The sequence below is a fragment of the Oncorhynchus keta genome, chromosome 20, assembly GCF_023373465.1.
Source record: "Oncorhynchus keta strain PuntledgeMale-10-30-2019 chromosome 20, Oket_V2, whole genome shotgun sequence".
Classification (NCBI taxonomy): Eukaryota; Metazoa; Chordata; class Actinopteri; order Salmoniformes; family Salmonidae; genus Oncorhynchus; species Oncorhynchus keta.
This window is the reverse complement of record NC_068440.1, coordinates 48,193,310-48,211,429: the sequence shown is the minus strand read 5'-3', so window position 1 is coordinate 48,211,429 and position 18,120 is coordinate 48,193,310. Positions and strand designations below refer to the sequence as shown.

General features: G+C 42.7%; 1 protein-coding gene and 1 long non-coding RNA gene across 50 annotated transcripts in view; both read right to left on the bottom strand.

Annotated features, from left to right (window-relative positions):
• Positions 1-5,711: 5,711 nt before the first annotated feature.
• On the bottom strand, positions 5,712-8,211 carry LOC127910086 (uncharacterized). 49 transcript variants are annotated; one of them, XR_008073914.1, is made up of 8 exons: positions 7,940-7,980; positions 7,718-7,813; positions 7,530-7,561; positions 7,370-7,497; positions 7,212-7,307; positions 7,117-7,180; positions 6,606-7,085; positions 5,712-6,543 (listed from the first exon to the last, which is right to left on the bottom strand). It is a non-coding gene; the product is annotated as an uncharacterized LOC127910086 (long non-coding RNA). The 49 variants fall into 49 exon arrangements; XR_008073905.1 differs by lacking the exon at positions 7,940-7,980 and adding an exon at positions 8,129-8,211 and having other exon boundaries at positions 7,370-7,561; XR_008073909.1 differs by lacking the exon at positions 7,530-7,561 and having other exon boundaries at positions 7,370-7,529; positions 7,686-7,813.
• Positions 8,212-12,283: 4,072 nt separating this feature from the next.
• LOC118374322 (serine/threonine-protein kinase 3) overlaps positions 12,284-18,120 on the bottom strand; it is a 29,662-nt gene continuing 23,825 nt past the window's right edge. The window contains exons 11-12 of the mRNA XM_052473137.1: positions 17,047-17,231; positions 12,284-13,511 (exon numbers count right to left, since the gene is read on the bottom strand). Of these exons, the coding sequence (XP_052329097.1) occupies positions 13,353-13,511; positions 17,047-17,231 (344 nt within the window). The 3' untranslated portion in view covers positions 12,284-13,352. The remainder of the gene's footprint in view (positions 13,512-17,046; positions 17,232-18,120) is intronic.

The following is an 18,120-nucleotide window of genomic DNA, read 5'->3' as shown; positions in this document are numbered from 1 at the left end:
TACTCTTCCTTGAGCTGGCTGCCCGGCTAAACTGAGCAATCAGGGGAGAAGGGCCTCGGTCAGGGAGGTGACCAAGAACCCGATGGTCATTCTGACAGAGTTCCAGAGTTCCTCTGTGGAGATGGGAGAACCTTTCAGAAGGACAACCATCTCTGCAGCTCTCCATCAATCAGGCCTTTATGGTAGAGTGGCTAGACGGAAGCCACTCTTCAGTAATAGGCACGACAGCCCGCTTGGAGTTTCCAAAAAGCACCTAAAGAACTATCAGACCATGAGAAACAAGATTCTCTGGTCTGATTAAACCAAGATTGAACTGGCCTGAATGCCAAGCGTCACATCTGGAGGAAACCTGGCACCATCCCTATGGTGTAGAATGGTGGTGAGAGCATCATGCTGTGGGGATGTTTTATAGCAGCAGGGACTGGGAGACTAGTCAGGATCGATGGAAAGATGAACGGAGCAAAGTACAGAGAGATCCTTGATGAAAACCTGCTCCAGAGCGCTCAGGACCTCAGACTGGGGCGAAGGTTCACCTTCCAACAGGACAGCGACCCTAAACACACAGCCAAGACAACGCAGGAGTGGCTTCAGGACAAGTCTCTGAATGTCCTTGAGTGGCCCAGCCAGATTTGAACCTGATCGAATATCTCTGGAGAGACCTGAAAATAGCTATGCAGCGACGCTCCCCTGACAGCTTGAGATGATCTGCAGAGAAGAATGAGAGAAACTCCCCAAATACAGGTGTGCCAAGCTTGTAGTGTCATACCCAAGAAGACTCGAGGCTGTAATCGCTGCCAAAGGTGCTTCAACATAGAACTGAGTAAAAGGTCTGAACTTACGTAAATGGGATATTTCCCGTTTCTCATTTTTAATACTTTTGCAAAAAATTCAAAACCTGTTTTTGCTTTGTCATTATGGGGTATTGTGTGTAGATTCCTGAAAAGAAAGAACAATTGAACCAATTTAGAATAAGGTTGTAACATAACAAAATGTGGAAAAAGTAAAGAGTCTGAATACTTTGAAGGTATTATCTAATTATAGACAAGTTGACCAACAAAAGTTACTGTTACACCAAAAACACCACCTAATTTCTCAAGGGATTTTAGGATGGTTAGCTGAATAGGATGGTTAGCTGAATAGGATGGTTAGCTGAATAGGATGGTTAGATTAATAGATTTTAGGATGGTTAGCTGAATAGGATGGTTGGATGAATAGGATGGTTTGTTGAATAGATTTTAGGATGGTTAGCTGAATAGATTTTAGGATGGTTAGCCGAATAGATTTTAGGATGGTTAGCCGAATAGATTTTAGGATGGTTAGCTGAATAGATATAAAAATAAAAATAACTATATAGCTAGTTAACACCATCTGCTCACTAACAGTAATTCAAGAAGATTTACATCCATATTCCAATGATACTGATTGAGATCAAATGATTGGCATGTAGATGCAGTTTGGACATTTCACTGCTAAGGGATGCAATCTCAACCACACTGCACACTGCCCTAACCCACCTGGACAAGAGGAATACCTATGTGAGAATGCTGTTCATCGACTACAGCTCGGCATTCAACACCATAGTACCCTCCAAGCTCGTCATCAAGCTCGAGACCCTGGGTCTCGACCCCGCCCTGTGCAACTGGGTACTGGACTTCCTGACGGGCCGCCCCCAGGTGGTGAGGGTAGGCAACAACATCTCCTCCCCGCTGATCCTCAACACGGGGGCCCCACAAGGGTGCGTTCTGAGCCCTCTCCTGTACTCCCTGTTCACCCACGACTGCGTGGCCACGCACGCTCCAACTCAATCATCAAGTTTGCGGACGACACAACAGTGGTAGGCTTGATTACCAACAACGACGAGACGGCCTACAGGGAGGAGGTGAGGGCCCTCGGAGTGTGGTGTCAGGAAAATAACCTCACACTCAACGTCAACAAAACTAAGGAGATGATTGTGGACTTCAGGAAACAGCAGAGGGAACACCCCCTATCCACATCGATGGAACAGTAGTGGAGAGGGTAGCTAGTTTTAAGTTCCTCGGCATACACATCACAGACAAACTGAATTGGTCCACTCACACTGACAGCGTCGTGAAGAAGGCGCAGCAGCGCCTATTCAACCTCAGGAGGCTGAAGAAATTCGGCTTGTCACCAAAAGCACTCACAAACTTCTACAGATGCACAATCGAGAGCATCCTGGCGGGCTGTATCACCGCCTGGTACGGCAACTGCTCCGCCCTCAACCGTAAGGCTCTCCAGAGGGTAGTGAGGACTGCTCAACGCATCACCGGGGGCAAACTACCTGCCCTCCAGGACACCTACACCACCCGTTGTTACAGGAAGGCCATAAAGATCATCAAGGACATCAACCACCCGAACCACTGCCTGTTCACCCCGCTATCATCCAGAAGGCGAGGTCAGTACAGGTGCATCAAAGCTGGGACCGAGAGACTGAAAAACAGCTTCTATCTCAAGGCCATCAGACTGTTAAACAGCCACCACTAACAGTGAGTGGCTGCTGCCAACACACTGTCATTGACACTGACCCAACTCCAGCCATTTTAATAATGGGAATTGATGGGAATTATGTAAATATATCACTAGCCACTTTAAACAATGCTACCTTATATAATGTTACTTACCCTACATTATTCATCTCATATGCATATGTATATACTGTACTCTACATCATCGACTGCATCCTTATGTAATACATGTATCACTAGCCACTTTAACTATGCCACTTTGTTTACTTTGTCTACACACTCATCTCATATGTATATACTGTACTCGATACCATCTACTGTATGCTGCTCTGTACCATCACTCATTCATATATCCTTATGTACATGTTCCTTATCCCCTTACACTGTGTATAAAACAGTAGTTTTGGAATTGTTAGATTACTTGTTGGTTATCACTGCATTGTCGGAACTAGAAGCACAAGCATTTCGCTACACTCGCATTTAACATCTGCTAACCATGTGTATGTGACAAATAAAATTTGATTTGATTTGATTTGACTACATTATTTCAAATGAGGGATCTCTCTGAAATGAAAATGGATGGCCCTCCCTTCAGTGAAATATATTTTTACCATACCTGAAAAGAAAAACTAGTGACCCCACTACCCAAAATAATAATCAAAACAACGTGAATATCAGAGAACATTCCTACCATTTCCCCTCACTTCTAGGGCAGACCAGAGTAGTTTTAGAAACTGTTCTTCGTTTTGTAGACATTACATGTTGTGGATTCGCACCGCAGACAAGGGGGTGTGAAAAGAATTTCATTATAATAAAAGCACTGCATGAATCTATCATCTTATTTGAGAAAAGGTCGCCTTTAAATAACACATTTCATGCAATTCTAGGTCATTTTACATGACTGGAAACAAACAGAATCTTTTATAATACCATGACAATGAATAAGAGCCGCAACACTGGAAACGTTTACATTTTTACACCGTTGTTAAAAAGAGGATAGTTGAAGATTGGAACAGGGCTGAAGTTGTCTATCAACTGTAAAGACGGAGCTCAACAGAACCAGTTACAACTGAAGTACCTGATCATCAACGAATAGGAGAAAAAGCCATTCATTGTTTACATATCATCAGGTAGGCCTAAATGCACTTGTCAAAACAAATCATTTGGGAAACTATCATTTTCTAATTTATTCCATGATATTTTTGTTACAAAATAAACTCAGCAAAAAAAGAAAAGTCCGCTCACTCAACTGCGTTTATTTTCAGTAAACTTAACATGTGTAAATATTTGTATGAACATAAGATTCAACAACTGAGACAAACTGAAAGAGTTCCACAGACATGTGACTAACAGAAATGGAATAATGTGTCCCTGAACGAAGGAGGGGTCAAAATCAAAAGTAACAGTCAGTATCTGGTGTGGCCACCAGCTGTGTTAAGTACAGGAGTGCATCTCCTCCTCATGGACTGCACCAGATTTGCTAGTTCTTGCTGTGAGATGTTACCCCACTCTTTCACCAAAGCACCTGCAAGTTCCCGGACATTTCTGGGGGGAATGGCCCTAGTCCTCACCCTCCGATCCAACAGGTCCCAGGCGTGCTTAATGGGATTGAGATCCGGGCTCGTCACTGGCCATGGCAGAACACTGACATTCCTGTCTTGCAGGAAATCACTCACAGAACGAGCAGTATGGCTGGTGGCATTGTCATGCTGGAGGATCATGTCAGGATGAGCCTGCAGGAAGGGCACCGCATGAGGGAAGAGGATGTCTTCCCTGTAAAGCACAGCGTTGAGATTACCTGCAATGACAACAAGCTCAGTCTGATGATGCTGTGACACACCGCCCCAGACCATGACGGACCCTCCACCTCCAAATCGATCCCGCTCCAGAGTACAGGCCTCGGTGTAACGCTCATTCCTTCGACAAATGCAAAACTTACCATCACCCCCGGTGAGACAAAACCGTGACTCGTCAGTGAAGAGAACTTTTTGCCAGTCCTGTCTGGTCTAGCGATGGTGGGTTTGTGCCCATAAACGACATTGTTTCTGGTGAGGACCTGCCTTACAACAGGCCCAGTCCAGCCTCTCTCAGCCTATTGAGGACCTACCTTACAACAGGCCCAGTCCAGCCTCTCTCGGCCTATTGCGGACAGTCTGAGCACTGATGGAGGGATTGTGCGTTCCTGGTGTAACTTGGGTAGTTGTTGTTGCCATCCTGTACCTGTCCCGCAGGTGTGATGTTCGGATGTACTGATCCTGTGCAGGTGTTGTTACACGTGGTCTGCCACTCCGTCCTGTCTCCGCGCAGTCTTAGGCATCTCACAGTACGGACATTGCAATTTATTGCCCTGGCCACATCTGCAGTCCTCATGCCTCCTTGCAGCATGCCTAAGGCACGTTCACGTAGATGAGCAGGGACCCTGGGAATCTTTCTTTTGGTGTTTTTCCAGAGTCAATAGAAAGGCCTCTTTCGTGTACTAAGTTTTCATAACTGTGACCTTAATTGCCTACCAATCTGTAAGCTGTTAGTGTCTTAACGACCGTTCCACAGGTGCATGTTCATTAATTGTTTATTGTTCATTGAACAAGCATGGGAAACAGTGTTTAAACCAGTGTTTAAACCCTACAATGAAGATCTGTGATGTTTTGGATTTTTACGAATTATCTTTGAAAGACAGGGTCCTGAAAAAGGGCCATTTATTTTTGTTGCTGAGTTTAGATGCGTGTTGACTGTGATTAGGACATGGGAATATAAGAGCATATGCTAGGCTAAATTAACAAACTAGTCATGCATAGCTCACCATATGATCCTCAAAGCTGATAGTGAAAGAATCCAACATTAGGTTACTTTTCAAACAAAGTCATTAGTTGTGTCTCCTATAGAAGGTTGTAGCGTGGCCTCAGTAATAGAGACAAACTAATGATATCCCATATGCATTGATCACGTCTTTCACGCATTTTACAGCTCAGTTCTAGCATAAAGCATGGTGTACTAAAGCGTTGCTATAGATCACTTTATATAAACCAGGTACAATTATTTAACAATACCCTCACGTGCCCCCTCACTTCCGAGCCCTGGTTTTAATTTAACACATCAAGCTCTTCACTGACACTGAGATATTTAAGGAGTGCATGGTAACTAGGGTTGAATAGCAGTATTGGGTTACCGAGATTTCCCACCCAAACCCACTTCCTTTTCCCAGGAATAAATAACTGAGAAACCATTCAATTATAATACATTATTTATATGAACAGCATGATGTAATATGGAACTGTTAAATGATATGTCTAAATCTGGCTTCTCTTCTCTGGTTTTCCTAGCCACCGTGCTTCTACACCTGCATTGCTTGCTGTTTGGGGTTTTAGGCTGGGTTTCTGTACAGCACTTTGAGATATCAGCTGATGTACGAAGGGCTATATAAATACATTTGATTTGCTACCTGCATGATCAATCAACGCTCAGGATGGGGACAGACAGTGCATTTCAGTATGGAGTGCAGTTCACAATGCATGTAGACCTATCATCAGATCATGGTTAAATTTGTCTTGTGACAGGTTGTTGCAACACAATCTCACAGTCAATTTGTGCACATATGTACAAACAGTATTTCAGCAGATTTCGTGAGTTTTGTGTGGCTTAATTCGTGTGAAGACACTTTTATGCGACTTAATTTGTAGGAAAATGTATTTATTGGGGGCAAACTTCGGAACAATCTTTTGAAAGTTATTAGATGGACAATGGTGTTCTACACTTCCTATTGTGTCACACATTTATTTATTAAAACAAACCCACCAAAATAATTATAATAGTAGCCTGTATATAGTCTCATCACTAACCTGTACCCCCTGTATATAGTCTCATTACTAACCTGTACTCCCTGTATATAGTCTCATTACTAACCTGTACCCCCTGTATATAGTCTCATTACTAACCTGTACCCCCTGTATATAGTCTCATTACTAACCTGTACTCCCTGTATATAGTCTCATTACTAACCTGTACTCCCTGTATATAGTCTCATTACTAACCTGTACCCCCTGTATATAGTCTCATTACTAACCTGTACCCCTGTATATAGTCTCATTACTAACCTGTACCCCTGTATATAGTCTCATTACTAACCGGTACCCCCTGTATATAGTCTCATTACTAACCTGTACCCCCTGTATATAGTCTCATTACTAACCTGTACCCCCTGTATATAGTCTCATTACTAACCTGTACTCCCTGTATATAGTCTCATTACTAACCTGTACCCCCTGTATATAGTCTCATTACTAACCTGTACTCCCTGTATATAGTCTCATTACTAACCTGTACTCCCTGTATATAGTCTCATTACTAACCTGTACTCCCTGTATATAGTCTCATTACTAACCTGTACTCCCTGTATATAGTCTCATTACTAACCTGTACTCCCTGTATATAGTCTCATTACTAACCTGTACTCCCTGTATATAGTCTCATTACTAACCTGTACCCCCTGTATATAGTCTCATTACTAACCTGTACCCCCTGTATATAGTCTCATTACTAACCGGTACCCCCTGTATATAGTCTCATTACTAACCTGTACCCCCTGTATATAGTCTCATTACTAACCTGTACCCCTGTATATAGTCTCATTACTAACCTGTACTCCCTGTATATAGTCTCATTACTAACCTGTACTCCCTGTATATAGTCTCATTACTAACCTGTACCCCTGTATATAGTCTCATTTCTAACCTGTACCCCCTGTATATAGTCTCATTACTAACCTGTACCCCCTGTATATAGTCTCATTACTAACCTGTACCCCCTGTATATAGTCTCATTACTAACCTGTACCCCTGTATATAGTCTCATTACTAACCTGTACCCCTGTATATAGTCTCATTACTAACCTGTACCCCCTGTATATAGTCTCATTACTAACCTGTACCCCCTGTATATAGTCTCATTACTAACCTGTACTCCCTGTATATAGTCTCATTACTAACCTGTACTCCCTGTATATAGTCTCATTACTAACCTGTACTCCCTGTATATAGTCTCATTACTAACCTGTACCCCCTGTATATAGTCTCATTACTAACCTGTACCCCCTGTATATAGTCTCATTACTAACCGGTACCCCCTGTATAGTCATCACTAACCGGTACCCCCTGTATATAGTCTCATTACTAACCGGTGCCCCCTGTATATAGTCTCATTACTAACCGGTGCCCCCTGTATATAGTCTCATTAGTAACCGGTACCCCCTGTATATAGTCTCATTACTAACCTGTACCCCCTGTATATAGCCTCATTACTAACCGGTACCCCCTGCATATAGTCTCATTACTAACCTGTACCACGGGATATAGTCTCATTACTAACCTGTACCCCCTGTATATAGTCTCATTAGTAACCGGTACACCCTGTATATAGTCTCATTACTAACCTGTACCCCTGTATATAGCCTCATTACTAACCGGTACCCCCTGCATATAGTCTCATTACTAACCGGTACCCCTGTATATAGCCTCATTACTAACCGGTACCCCTGTATATAGTCTCATTAGTAAACAATACCCCCTGTATATAGTCTCATTACTAACCTGTACCCCTGTATATAGCCTCATTACTAACCAATACCCCCTGTATATAGTCTCATTACTAACCGGTACCCCCTGCATATAGTCTCATTACTAACCTGTACCCCCTGTATATAGCCTCATTACTAACCTGTACCCCTGTATATAGCCTCATTACTAACCGGTACCCCTGTATATAGTCTCATTACTAACCGGTACCCCTGCATATAGTCTCATTACTAACCGGTACCCCTGTATATAGCCTCATTACTAACCGGTACCCCTGTATATAGTCTCATTAGTAAACAATACCCCCTGTATAAAGCCTCGCTATTGGTATTTTACTGCTGCTCTTTAATTACTTGTTACTTTTATTTCTTATTTGTATTTTTTTAAACGGCATTGTTGGTTAGGGGCTCGTAAGCATTTCACTGTAAGGTTGTATCCGGCGCATGTGACTAATAAAATGTATTTGAAATGAGGAGGTCAGGGACACAGAGAGAGATTCACTCATTCCGGAATGGGAAAGAGTGAAATAAAACTGTATAAAATAATCATGGACATTGAAACTATAGGGTTCCTCAATAACATGATGTGCAACACCCCGGGACCTTGGACATTAAGGGGATGTGTATCATTAGGAATAGGAGGGACAGCTATGTCACGTGCAAGAGAGGGATCAGAGTTCTTAAGCTGTCATTCTTGTTTAGTTGTTTCATGAATGTGTGATATGTCTGGCCTATGTCATGTCTCACTGCATCTTCCAGTACGTAAAGTAAATATCTCTGAAAATCAGACAAAGGAATATCTAATCTTATCCATCTATGGCAAAAGGGTCTTCTAGGTTGTGTAATGGTACTGTAATGTAATGGTAGTGTGACCCATGACAGTACTATATACAGATAGTACTGTCATTCTGTATATAGTATATCACATATCCAACAAAACAGCGGATTGATGCAAAGATCAACATGCATAGTATTAGGCAAACATCATGAAACCAGAGACATCTGACATCTGACATCTGACAAGTCTTCCAGAAATGTTTCACAACATTCAATAACTCATGTGTTGCTACGGCAATGGACTGAACAGCTTTAGTAAATGGACGAAGGTAAATCCATCCTTCACTCTCACCGTCCACCTAAAGGAATGCTGGTCCTATTGGGTTTAGTGATTCTCATCAAGCACGGAAACAATATTAATTAACCACACCAATAAAAAGAGTCAATATAAAAGTGACTTGACTCTTTGTAGAAGCCTCTGTCTGAACCCTACAATGTAAGATATCACACCACGCCCTCAATCATCACCTGGATAGAAACCATTTGATGTGGTTGTAAAAGTTTCAACTGGCCTGAGCCCTAGGACCATGTCCCAGGACTACCTGACATGATGACTCCTTGCTGTCCCCAGTCCACCTGGCCATGCTGCTGCTCCAGTTTCAACTGTTCTGCCTTACTATTATTCGACCATGCTGGTCATTTATGAACATTTGAACATCTTGGCCACGTTCTGTTATAATCTCCACCCGGCACAGCCAGAAGAGGACTGGCCACCCCACATATGCTCTCTCTAATTCTCTCTTTCTTTCTCTCTCTCGGAGGACCTGAGCCATAGGACCGTGCCCCAGGACTACCTGACATGATGGCTCCTTGCTGTCCCCAGTCCACCTGACTGTGCTGCTGCTCCAGTTTCAACTGTTCTGCCTTATTATTATTCGACCATGCTGGTCATTTATGAACATTTGAACATCTTGGTCATGTTCTGTTATAATCTCTACCCGGCACAGCCAGAAGAGGACTGGCCACCCCACATAGCCCGGTTCCTCTCTAGGTTTCTTCCTAGGTTTTGGCCTTTCTAGGGAGTTTTTCCTAGCCGCCGTGCTTTTACACCTGCATTGTTTGCTGTTTGGGGTTTTAGGCTGGGTTTCTGTACAGCACTTTGAGATATCAGCTGATGTACGAAGGGCTATATAAATACATTTGATTTGATTTGAAAAGAGCAGTTACTAGGATCCAATATTACATGACTGACAGGAGATTCCCCTCTGTCCATCAAGTGGTTTCCTTCCTTATTATTCAACCTCCCAGGGAACAAAGAGTCAGCCATCTCTACAGAACGTCATACAGAATCACTACTCACAGAAATAACATACAGTCAGACAGGAGCTGCTCTCTGTCTCTGGGAATATACAGTCAGACAGGAGCTGCTCTCTGTCTCTGGTAATATACAGTCAGACAGGAGCTGCTCTCTGTCTCTGGGAATATACAGTCAGACAGGAGCTGCTCTCTGTCTCTGGGAATATACAGTCAGACAGGAGCTGCTCTCTGTCTCTGGGAATATACAGTCAGACAGGAGCTGCTCTCTGTCTCTGGGAATATACAGTCACAGGCAGTGTTCCAAATGCACCCTATACCCTGTGTAGCACCTATGGGTCCGGGTCAAAAGTAATGCACTACATAGGGGACAGTGTTCCATTTGGGACAGACCCAGAGTATGGAAATCTTATGACAGTTGAGCGCACGTTAAGACCCATGAAGCACTAAGTGTACAGGAAACCTAAAGCCTGTGTCTACATTACAGGGAAACATATAGTAACCTAGTAACCAACTGGCTCAGAATATCAAGCAGAACAGGAAAGGATAAACAACTGGCAGACGTTCCAGTGAACAGGGGTTAACTTCTCGGTGCACATCAGATCACATCCCCTCCATTAGGTTTTCAGATCGACTTCCTAATGGGAGAAAAGATTCTGTCCACTCAGATCACATAAATTAATTGCTTTAAAAATATATATATATATATTTTTAAGGCATTTATTCTCATCCAGTTAGTGTTTGGTAGTTGACAAACCTCAACAGTTGTATTATATACAGTATTACATCATGATGTATCAAATACACACCACAGGGTTTCCATGGATGCACTACTCTATCATCCCCCAGGCTGGCTGCCACTACCACAGGGGAACTGATATGAATAGTGGGGCTATATTGAAGGTGCGACAGTACATGTAGAATGTCCCATCCGTGTGGAAGCTAGGTGAACTGCAACAACTAGGCTCCATTCCAAACAACTCCAATCCCCTACCTCGCATCCCATTTCCCTGTAACATGGTGGTTAGTGCTATCTGCATTTCAGGGAACGTCCCTACCCTAAACCATAACACTTACCTAACCTTGACCATGACCATTTTCAACTTCAATGGGGTAACGTTAGAGTTACATTCTCAGGACCAATTGTCGTTATGGCTACAGACTGTACAAGGATACCGGATAGCATGGACAATGATGGTGGACGTACAAAGGACCCCGGATAACAATTCACTTTCAGTTTCGTCCAACTTTCAACAGCCGTAAAAAAAAGTTACTGAAAATATATTTTATAGCGATTTAGATGGTTCTACAATGGCCGCTTCCCCCAATCTGCCATTTCTACAATGGCCGCTTCCCCCAATCTGCCATTTCTACAATGGCCGCTTCCCCCAATCTGCCATTTCTACAATGGCCGCTTCCCCCAATCTGCCATTTCTACAATGGCCGCTTCCCCCAATCTGCCATTTCTACAATGGCCGCTTCCCCCAATCTGCCATTTCTACAATGGCCGCTTCCCCCAATCTGCCATTTCTACAATGGCCGCTTCCCCCAATCTGCCATTTCTACAATGGCCGCTTCCCCAATCTGCCATTTCTACAATGGCCGCTTTCCTAATCTGCCATTTCTACAATGGCCGCTTATCCTCTAATCTGCCATTTCTACAATGGCCGCTTCCCCCAATCTGCCATTTCTACAATGGCCGCTTCCCCCCATCTGCCATTTCTACAATGGCCGCTTCAATCTGCCATTTCTACAATGGCCGCTTCCCAATCTGCCATTTCTACAATGGCCGCTTCCCCCAATCTGCCATTTCTACAATGGCCGCTTCCCCAATCTGCCATTTCTACAATGGCCGCTTCCCCCAATCTGCCATTTCTACAATGGCCGCTTCCCCCTATCTGCCATTTCTACAATGGCCGCTTCCCCCCCATCTGCCATTTCTCGTTGAGATGACCACGCCTCTTAGTGACGCCGATGTAAGGATGGTGAAGCTTCCCCATCTTAACAACATAAACTAGCTTTTCTTGTCAAGTAGAAAGTCTGCAGTTTACAATGCGTTGTTGTATCCTCTAACATTATTTTCCATGTCGCTGGTCATTTCCCAAGAAGCAAATAAACTCAGACAGTTTATCAGAGGATGCTCTAAAGGGGAAAAACGTATCTTTAAGAAAATGTTAATCAATCAAACTTTGGGATATAAGGCTACCTACAGGTTCATCATTAACAGAGGGGTATAAGGCTACCTACAGGTTCATAATTAACAGAGGGGTATAAGGCTACCTACAGGTTCATCATTAACAGAGGGGTATAAGGCTACCTACAGGTTCATCATTAACAGAGGGGTATAAGGCTACCTACAGGTTCATAATTAACAGAGGGGTATAAGGCTACCTACAGGTTCATAATTAACAGAGGGGTATAAGGCTACCTACAGGTTCATAATTAACAGAGGGGTATAAGGCTACCTACAGGTTCATAATTAACAGAGGGGTATAAGGCTACCTACAGGTTCATAATTAACAGAGGGGTATAAGGCTACCTACAGGTTCATCATTAACAGAGGGATATAAGGCTACCTACAGGTTCATCATTAACAGAGGGGTATAAGGCTACCTACAGGTTCATAATTAACAGAGGGGTATAAGGCTACCTACAGGTTCATCATTAACAGAGGGGTATAAGGCTACCTACAGGTTCATAATTAACAGAGGGGTATAAGGCTACCTACAGGTTCATCATTAACAGAGGGGTATAAGGCTACCTACAGGTTCATAATTAACAGAGGGGTATAAGGCTACCTACAGGTTCATAATTAACAGAGGGGGAGGCTAATAATTGTTTAAAATAGTCCTGAGGGCCAGCAGAGCCATGGGAAGATAACTCCAGGTCACACTTACTACTAGGGTGGTGATGAGAGACAAAATGGAGGACATTTAGAAGCACAGAAGCAGGGTGAATTAAATTCCAGACAGCGGTCAGGTCTCTCCTCTCCCTTGGTCAGGTCTTAACAGAAAGCACCAGGTCAGAATTCCTTTTCTAAGGTCCTCAGCAGTTCTGCTGCCAGAGTGCTGATCTAGCATCAGTTCTGCCTTTTAGATCATAAGGAATAAGATTACATGGAAAGTGGACCTTAGCCTAGATCAGCACTCTGGAATGTGAGCCGCTGTATGAACACGGGCCCAGGTCAGAATGTGTTCCTCAGGTCAGGCTCTTCAGAAGTTCTGCTGTCTGCGTTTCTTGGCGTCCATTGCGTCGAGGATGGGTTGTCTCTTGGCTGTGTAGCGCTGGCGCAGCTCCTCGATCTCTCTCTCCATCATGGGGTCCAGAGCCGTCAGTCGCAGCTGCAGCTCCTCAAAGTCAAGGTTCTTCAGCTGCTTAGACAGAGAACACGCAGGGAACACGCAGGGACACACAGGGAACACGCAGGGACACACAGGGAACACGCAGGGACACACAGAGGGAGAGAAGCAACTTTAGAACACGGCACAACCTAAATCACTGTGTCAGATAGGAAGTAAAGACCAATGGATGGACAGAGATAATGTCACCTGACTGTGGATCACAGAGATAATGTCACATGACTATTGATCAGAGATGACATCACATACTACAAATCACAGAGATGACATCATTATCACAGAGATGACATCATTATCACAGAGATAATATTACATTCCTATTGATCACAGACATGCTATTACAAACCACCAGGGGTCTTTTCACAGTCCCCAAATCCAGAACAAATTCAAGAAAGTGTACAGTATTATAGAGAGCCATTATTGCATGGAACTCTGTACCATCTCATATTGGTCAGATTAACAACAAACCTGGTTTCAGAAACCAGATGAAGCAACACCTCCCGGCACAACGCCTCTCCCCTATTTGGAGCGTCTGCTAAATGGCATATATATATATATATATATAGATAGTTTGTGTGTATGTATTGATATGTAGGTTACATGTGCCATAAAATTTTTTTTTGTAGTTCTTTCCTTGGGCTGTTATTGTCTATTAATGTTCTGTATTGTGTTTCATGTTTTGTGTGGACCCCTGGAAGAGTAGCTGCTGCTTTTGCAACAGCTAATGGAGATCCTAATAAAATACCAATACCACTTTTTAAATGTATTTATCTGAATATGTTATGTATGTATGTATGTACACTACTGGTCAAAAGTTTGGACACATCTACTCATTCAAGTGCTTTTTCATTTAAAAAAAATATTTTTTTACATTGTAGAATAATAGTGAAGAAATCTAAACTATGAAACAACACATATGGAATCATGTAGTAACCAAAAAAGTGTTAAACAAATCAAAATGTGTCACCAGCAAAGCACCACCACACCACACCTCCTCCTCCATGCTTCACAGTGGGAACCACACATGCGGAGATCATCCATGCACCAACCCTGCGTCTCACAAAGACACGGCAGTTGGAACCAAAAAAATACAAATTGGACTTACATACAGTGGGGCAAAAAGTATTTAGTCAGCCACCAATTGTGCAAGTTCTCCCACTTACAAAGATGAGAGAGGCCTGTAATTTTCTTCATATGTACACTTCAACTATGACAGACAAAATGAGAAAAAAAATCAAGAAAATCACATTGTATGATTTTTAATGAATTTATTTGCAAATTATGGTGGAAGATAAGTATTTGGTTAATAACAAAAGTTTCTCAATACTTTGTTATATACCCTTTGTTGGCAATTACATTTACATTTAAGTCATTTAGCAGACGCTCTTATCCAGAGCGACTTACAAATTGGTGCATTCACCTTATGACATCCAGTGGAACAGCCACTTTACAATAGCAATGACAGAGGTCAAATGTTTTCTGTAAGTCTTCACAAGGTTTTCACACACTGTTGCTGGTATTTTGGCCCATTCCTCCATGCAGATCTCCTCTAGAGCGGTGATGTTTTGGGGCTGTTGCTGGGCAACACGGACTTTCAACTCCCCCCAAAGATTTTCTATGGGGTTGAGATCTGGAGACTGGCTATGCCACTCCAGGACCTTGAAATGCTTCTTACGAAGCCACTCCTTCATTGCCTGGGCGGTGTGTTTGGGATCATTGTCATGCTGAAAGATCCAGCCACGTTTCATCTTCAATGCCCTTGCTGATGGAAGGAGGTTTTCACTCAAAATCTCACGATACATGGCCCCATTCATTCTTTCCTTTACACGGATCAGTCGTCCTGGTCACTTTGCAGAAAAACAGCCCCAAAGCATGATGTTTCCACCCCCATGCTTCACGGTAGGTATGGTGTTCTTTGGATGCAACTCAGCATTCTTTGTCCTCCAAACACGACGATTTGAGTTTTTACCAAAAAGGTCTATTTTGGTTTCATCTGACCATATGACATTCTCCCAATCTTCTCCTGGATCATGCAAATGCTCTCTAGCAAACTTCAGACGGGCCTGGACATGTATTGGCTTAAGCAGGGGGACACGTCTGGCACTGCAGGATTTGAGTCCCTGGCGGCGTTGTGTGTTACTGATGGTAGGCTTTGTTACTTTGGTCCCAGCTCTCTGCAGGTCATTCACTAGGTCCCCCCGTGTGGTTCTGGGATTTTTACTCACCGTTCTTGTGATCATTTTGACCCCACGGGGTGAGATCTTGCGTGGAGCCCCAGATCGAGGGAGATTATCAGTGGTCTTGTATGTCTTCCATTTCCTAATAATTGCAGATTCAGTCTTCCCAGCCTGGTGGAGGTCTACAATTTTGTTTCTGGTGTCCTTTGACAGCTCTTTGGTCTTGGCCATAGTGGAGTTTGGAGTGTGACTGTTTGAGAGAGAGAGCCAGACATCTTGCTTGTTTGTAGGTGACCAAATACTTATTTTCCACCATAATTTGCAAATCAATTCATTAAAAATCCTACAATGTGATTTTCTGGATTTTTACAGGAGTCTTTCATCTTTTTAAGTGGGAGAACTTGCACAATTGGTGGCTGACTAAATACTTTTTGCCCCACTGTATGTACTTGGTCTTTTACCAAATAGGGCTTTCTTCTGAATACCAAACCTACCTTGTCACAACACAACTGATTGGCTCAAACACATTAAGGATAGAAATTCCACAAATGAATTTAACAAGGCATACCTGTTAATTGAAATGCATTCCAGGTGACTACCTCATGAAGCTGGTTCAGAGAATACCAAGAGTGTTCAAAGCTGTCATCAAGGCAAAGATTGGCTACTTTGAAGAAGCTCAAACACTTTTATGGTTACAACATCATTCCATGTGTGTTATTTCATAGTTAGTTTTGATATCTTCAATATTATGGTACTGTAGTTCTATATGTAGTTCTATATGAAGCTCTAGAGAACGCTCTACCTGTTGTTCTATGTGTAGTTCTACGTGTAGAACTATATATGAAGTTCCATGGATGGTTCTATATGTAGTTCTATGGATGGTTCTAGATGTTTTTCTATATGTAGTTCCATGCATGGTTATTTTTTGTTGTTCTATGGATGGTTCTATATGTTGTTCTATATGTAGTTCCATGGATGGTTCTATATGTAGTTCCATGGATGGTTATTTTTGTTGTTCTATGGATGGTTCTATATGTTGTTCTATATGTAGTTCCATGGATGGTTATTTTTGTTGTTCTATGGATGGTTCTATATGTTGTTCTATGGATGGTTATTTTTGTTGTTCTATGGATGGTTCTATATGTTGTTCTATGGATGGTTATTTTTGTTGTTCTATGGATGGTTCTATATGTAGTTCCATGGATGGTTATTTTTGTTGTTCTATGGATGGTTCTATATGTTGTTCTATGGATGGTTATTTTTGTTGTTCTATGGATGGTTCTATATGTAGTTCCATGGATGGTTATTTTTGTTGTTCTATGGATGGTTCTATATGTTGTTCTATGGAAGGGTGATTAGGTGTAACTCACAAAGTCAAAGTCTCCGTCCTGCGGAACCTTCCAGTTGTCAGGGAAGACGTTCTTAGCCTGGCTGATGTGATAGCCTGGTTCCTGCGGCCGGTTATGGTTATAGCTCTCCTGTTGGACCTTAGAGTCCTGCTTGTCAAAGTAGTCCATGAAGGAGGGTCTCAGGGCCTGCTGGGAGGTGGGGTGTCCTGTGCAGAGAGAAGGAAACATTTACTCTACTCTTCCTAATGAAAAACAAAACCACACGGTGTGGAGGGAGGTAGAGCTCGGCATGTTGGAGTAATGAACACATGTTAAAGGGATACTTCCGGATCATTTTGTCTCCGTCTCCAGTATGAAGGAAGTTGGAGGTAGTTTCGTGAGCCGCTATGACTGGAAGCCTATGGGTATCAGCTAGCATTATGGGTATCTGCGAGCATGCTAGCTGTTCCCATAGACTTCTAAGAGATTGCGCTAACGCTAGTTAGCAACTTCCTTCAAACTGTACGCAGACACATAAAAATGGTTTCCACGAGGTCATTGACTCTGGGGAAGTAGATTAAGAGCCTCATTGCCAAAATCCTGTGGTATCCCTTGAATATAATAATTTTCTAACTGTGAAGATTTATATCTAGGAGGAATAGACAAGGTTTTAAAATATACTGACCAAAAATATAAAAACACATGTAAAGTGTTTCAAGAACTGAAATAAAAGAGCCCAGAAATGTTCCACATGCACAAAAAGCTAATTTCTCTCAAATGCTGTGCACAAATTTGTTTATATCCCTGTTAGTGAGCCTTTCCCCCCCAAGATAATCCATCCACCTGACAGGTGTGGCATATCAAGAAGATGATTAAATAGCATGATTATTACACAGGTGCACCTTGCGTTGGGGACAATAAAAGGCCACTAAAACGGTGCAGTTTTGTCACAACACAATGCCAAAGATATCTATATTTTTGAGGGAATGTGCAATTGGCATGCTGCCTACAGGAATGTCCACCAGAGCTGTTGCCAGATAATTCAATGTTCATTTCTCTACCACAAGCCGCCTCCAACATCGTGTTAGAGAATTTGGCAGTACGTCCAACCGGCAT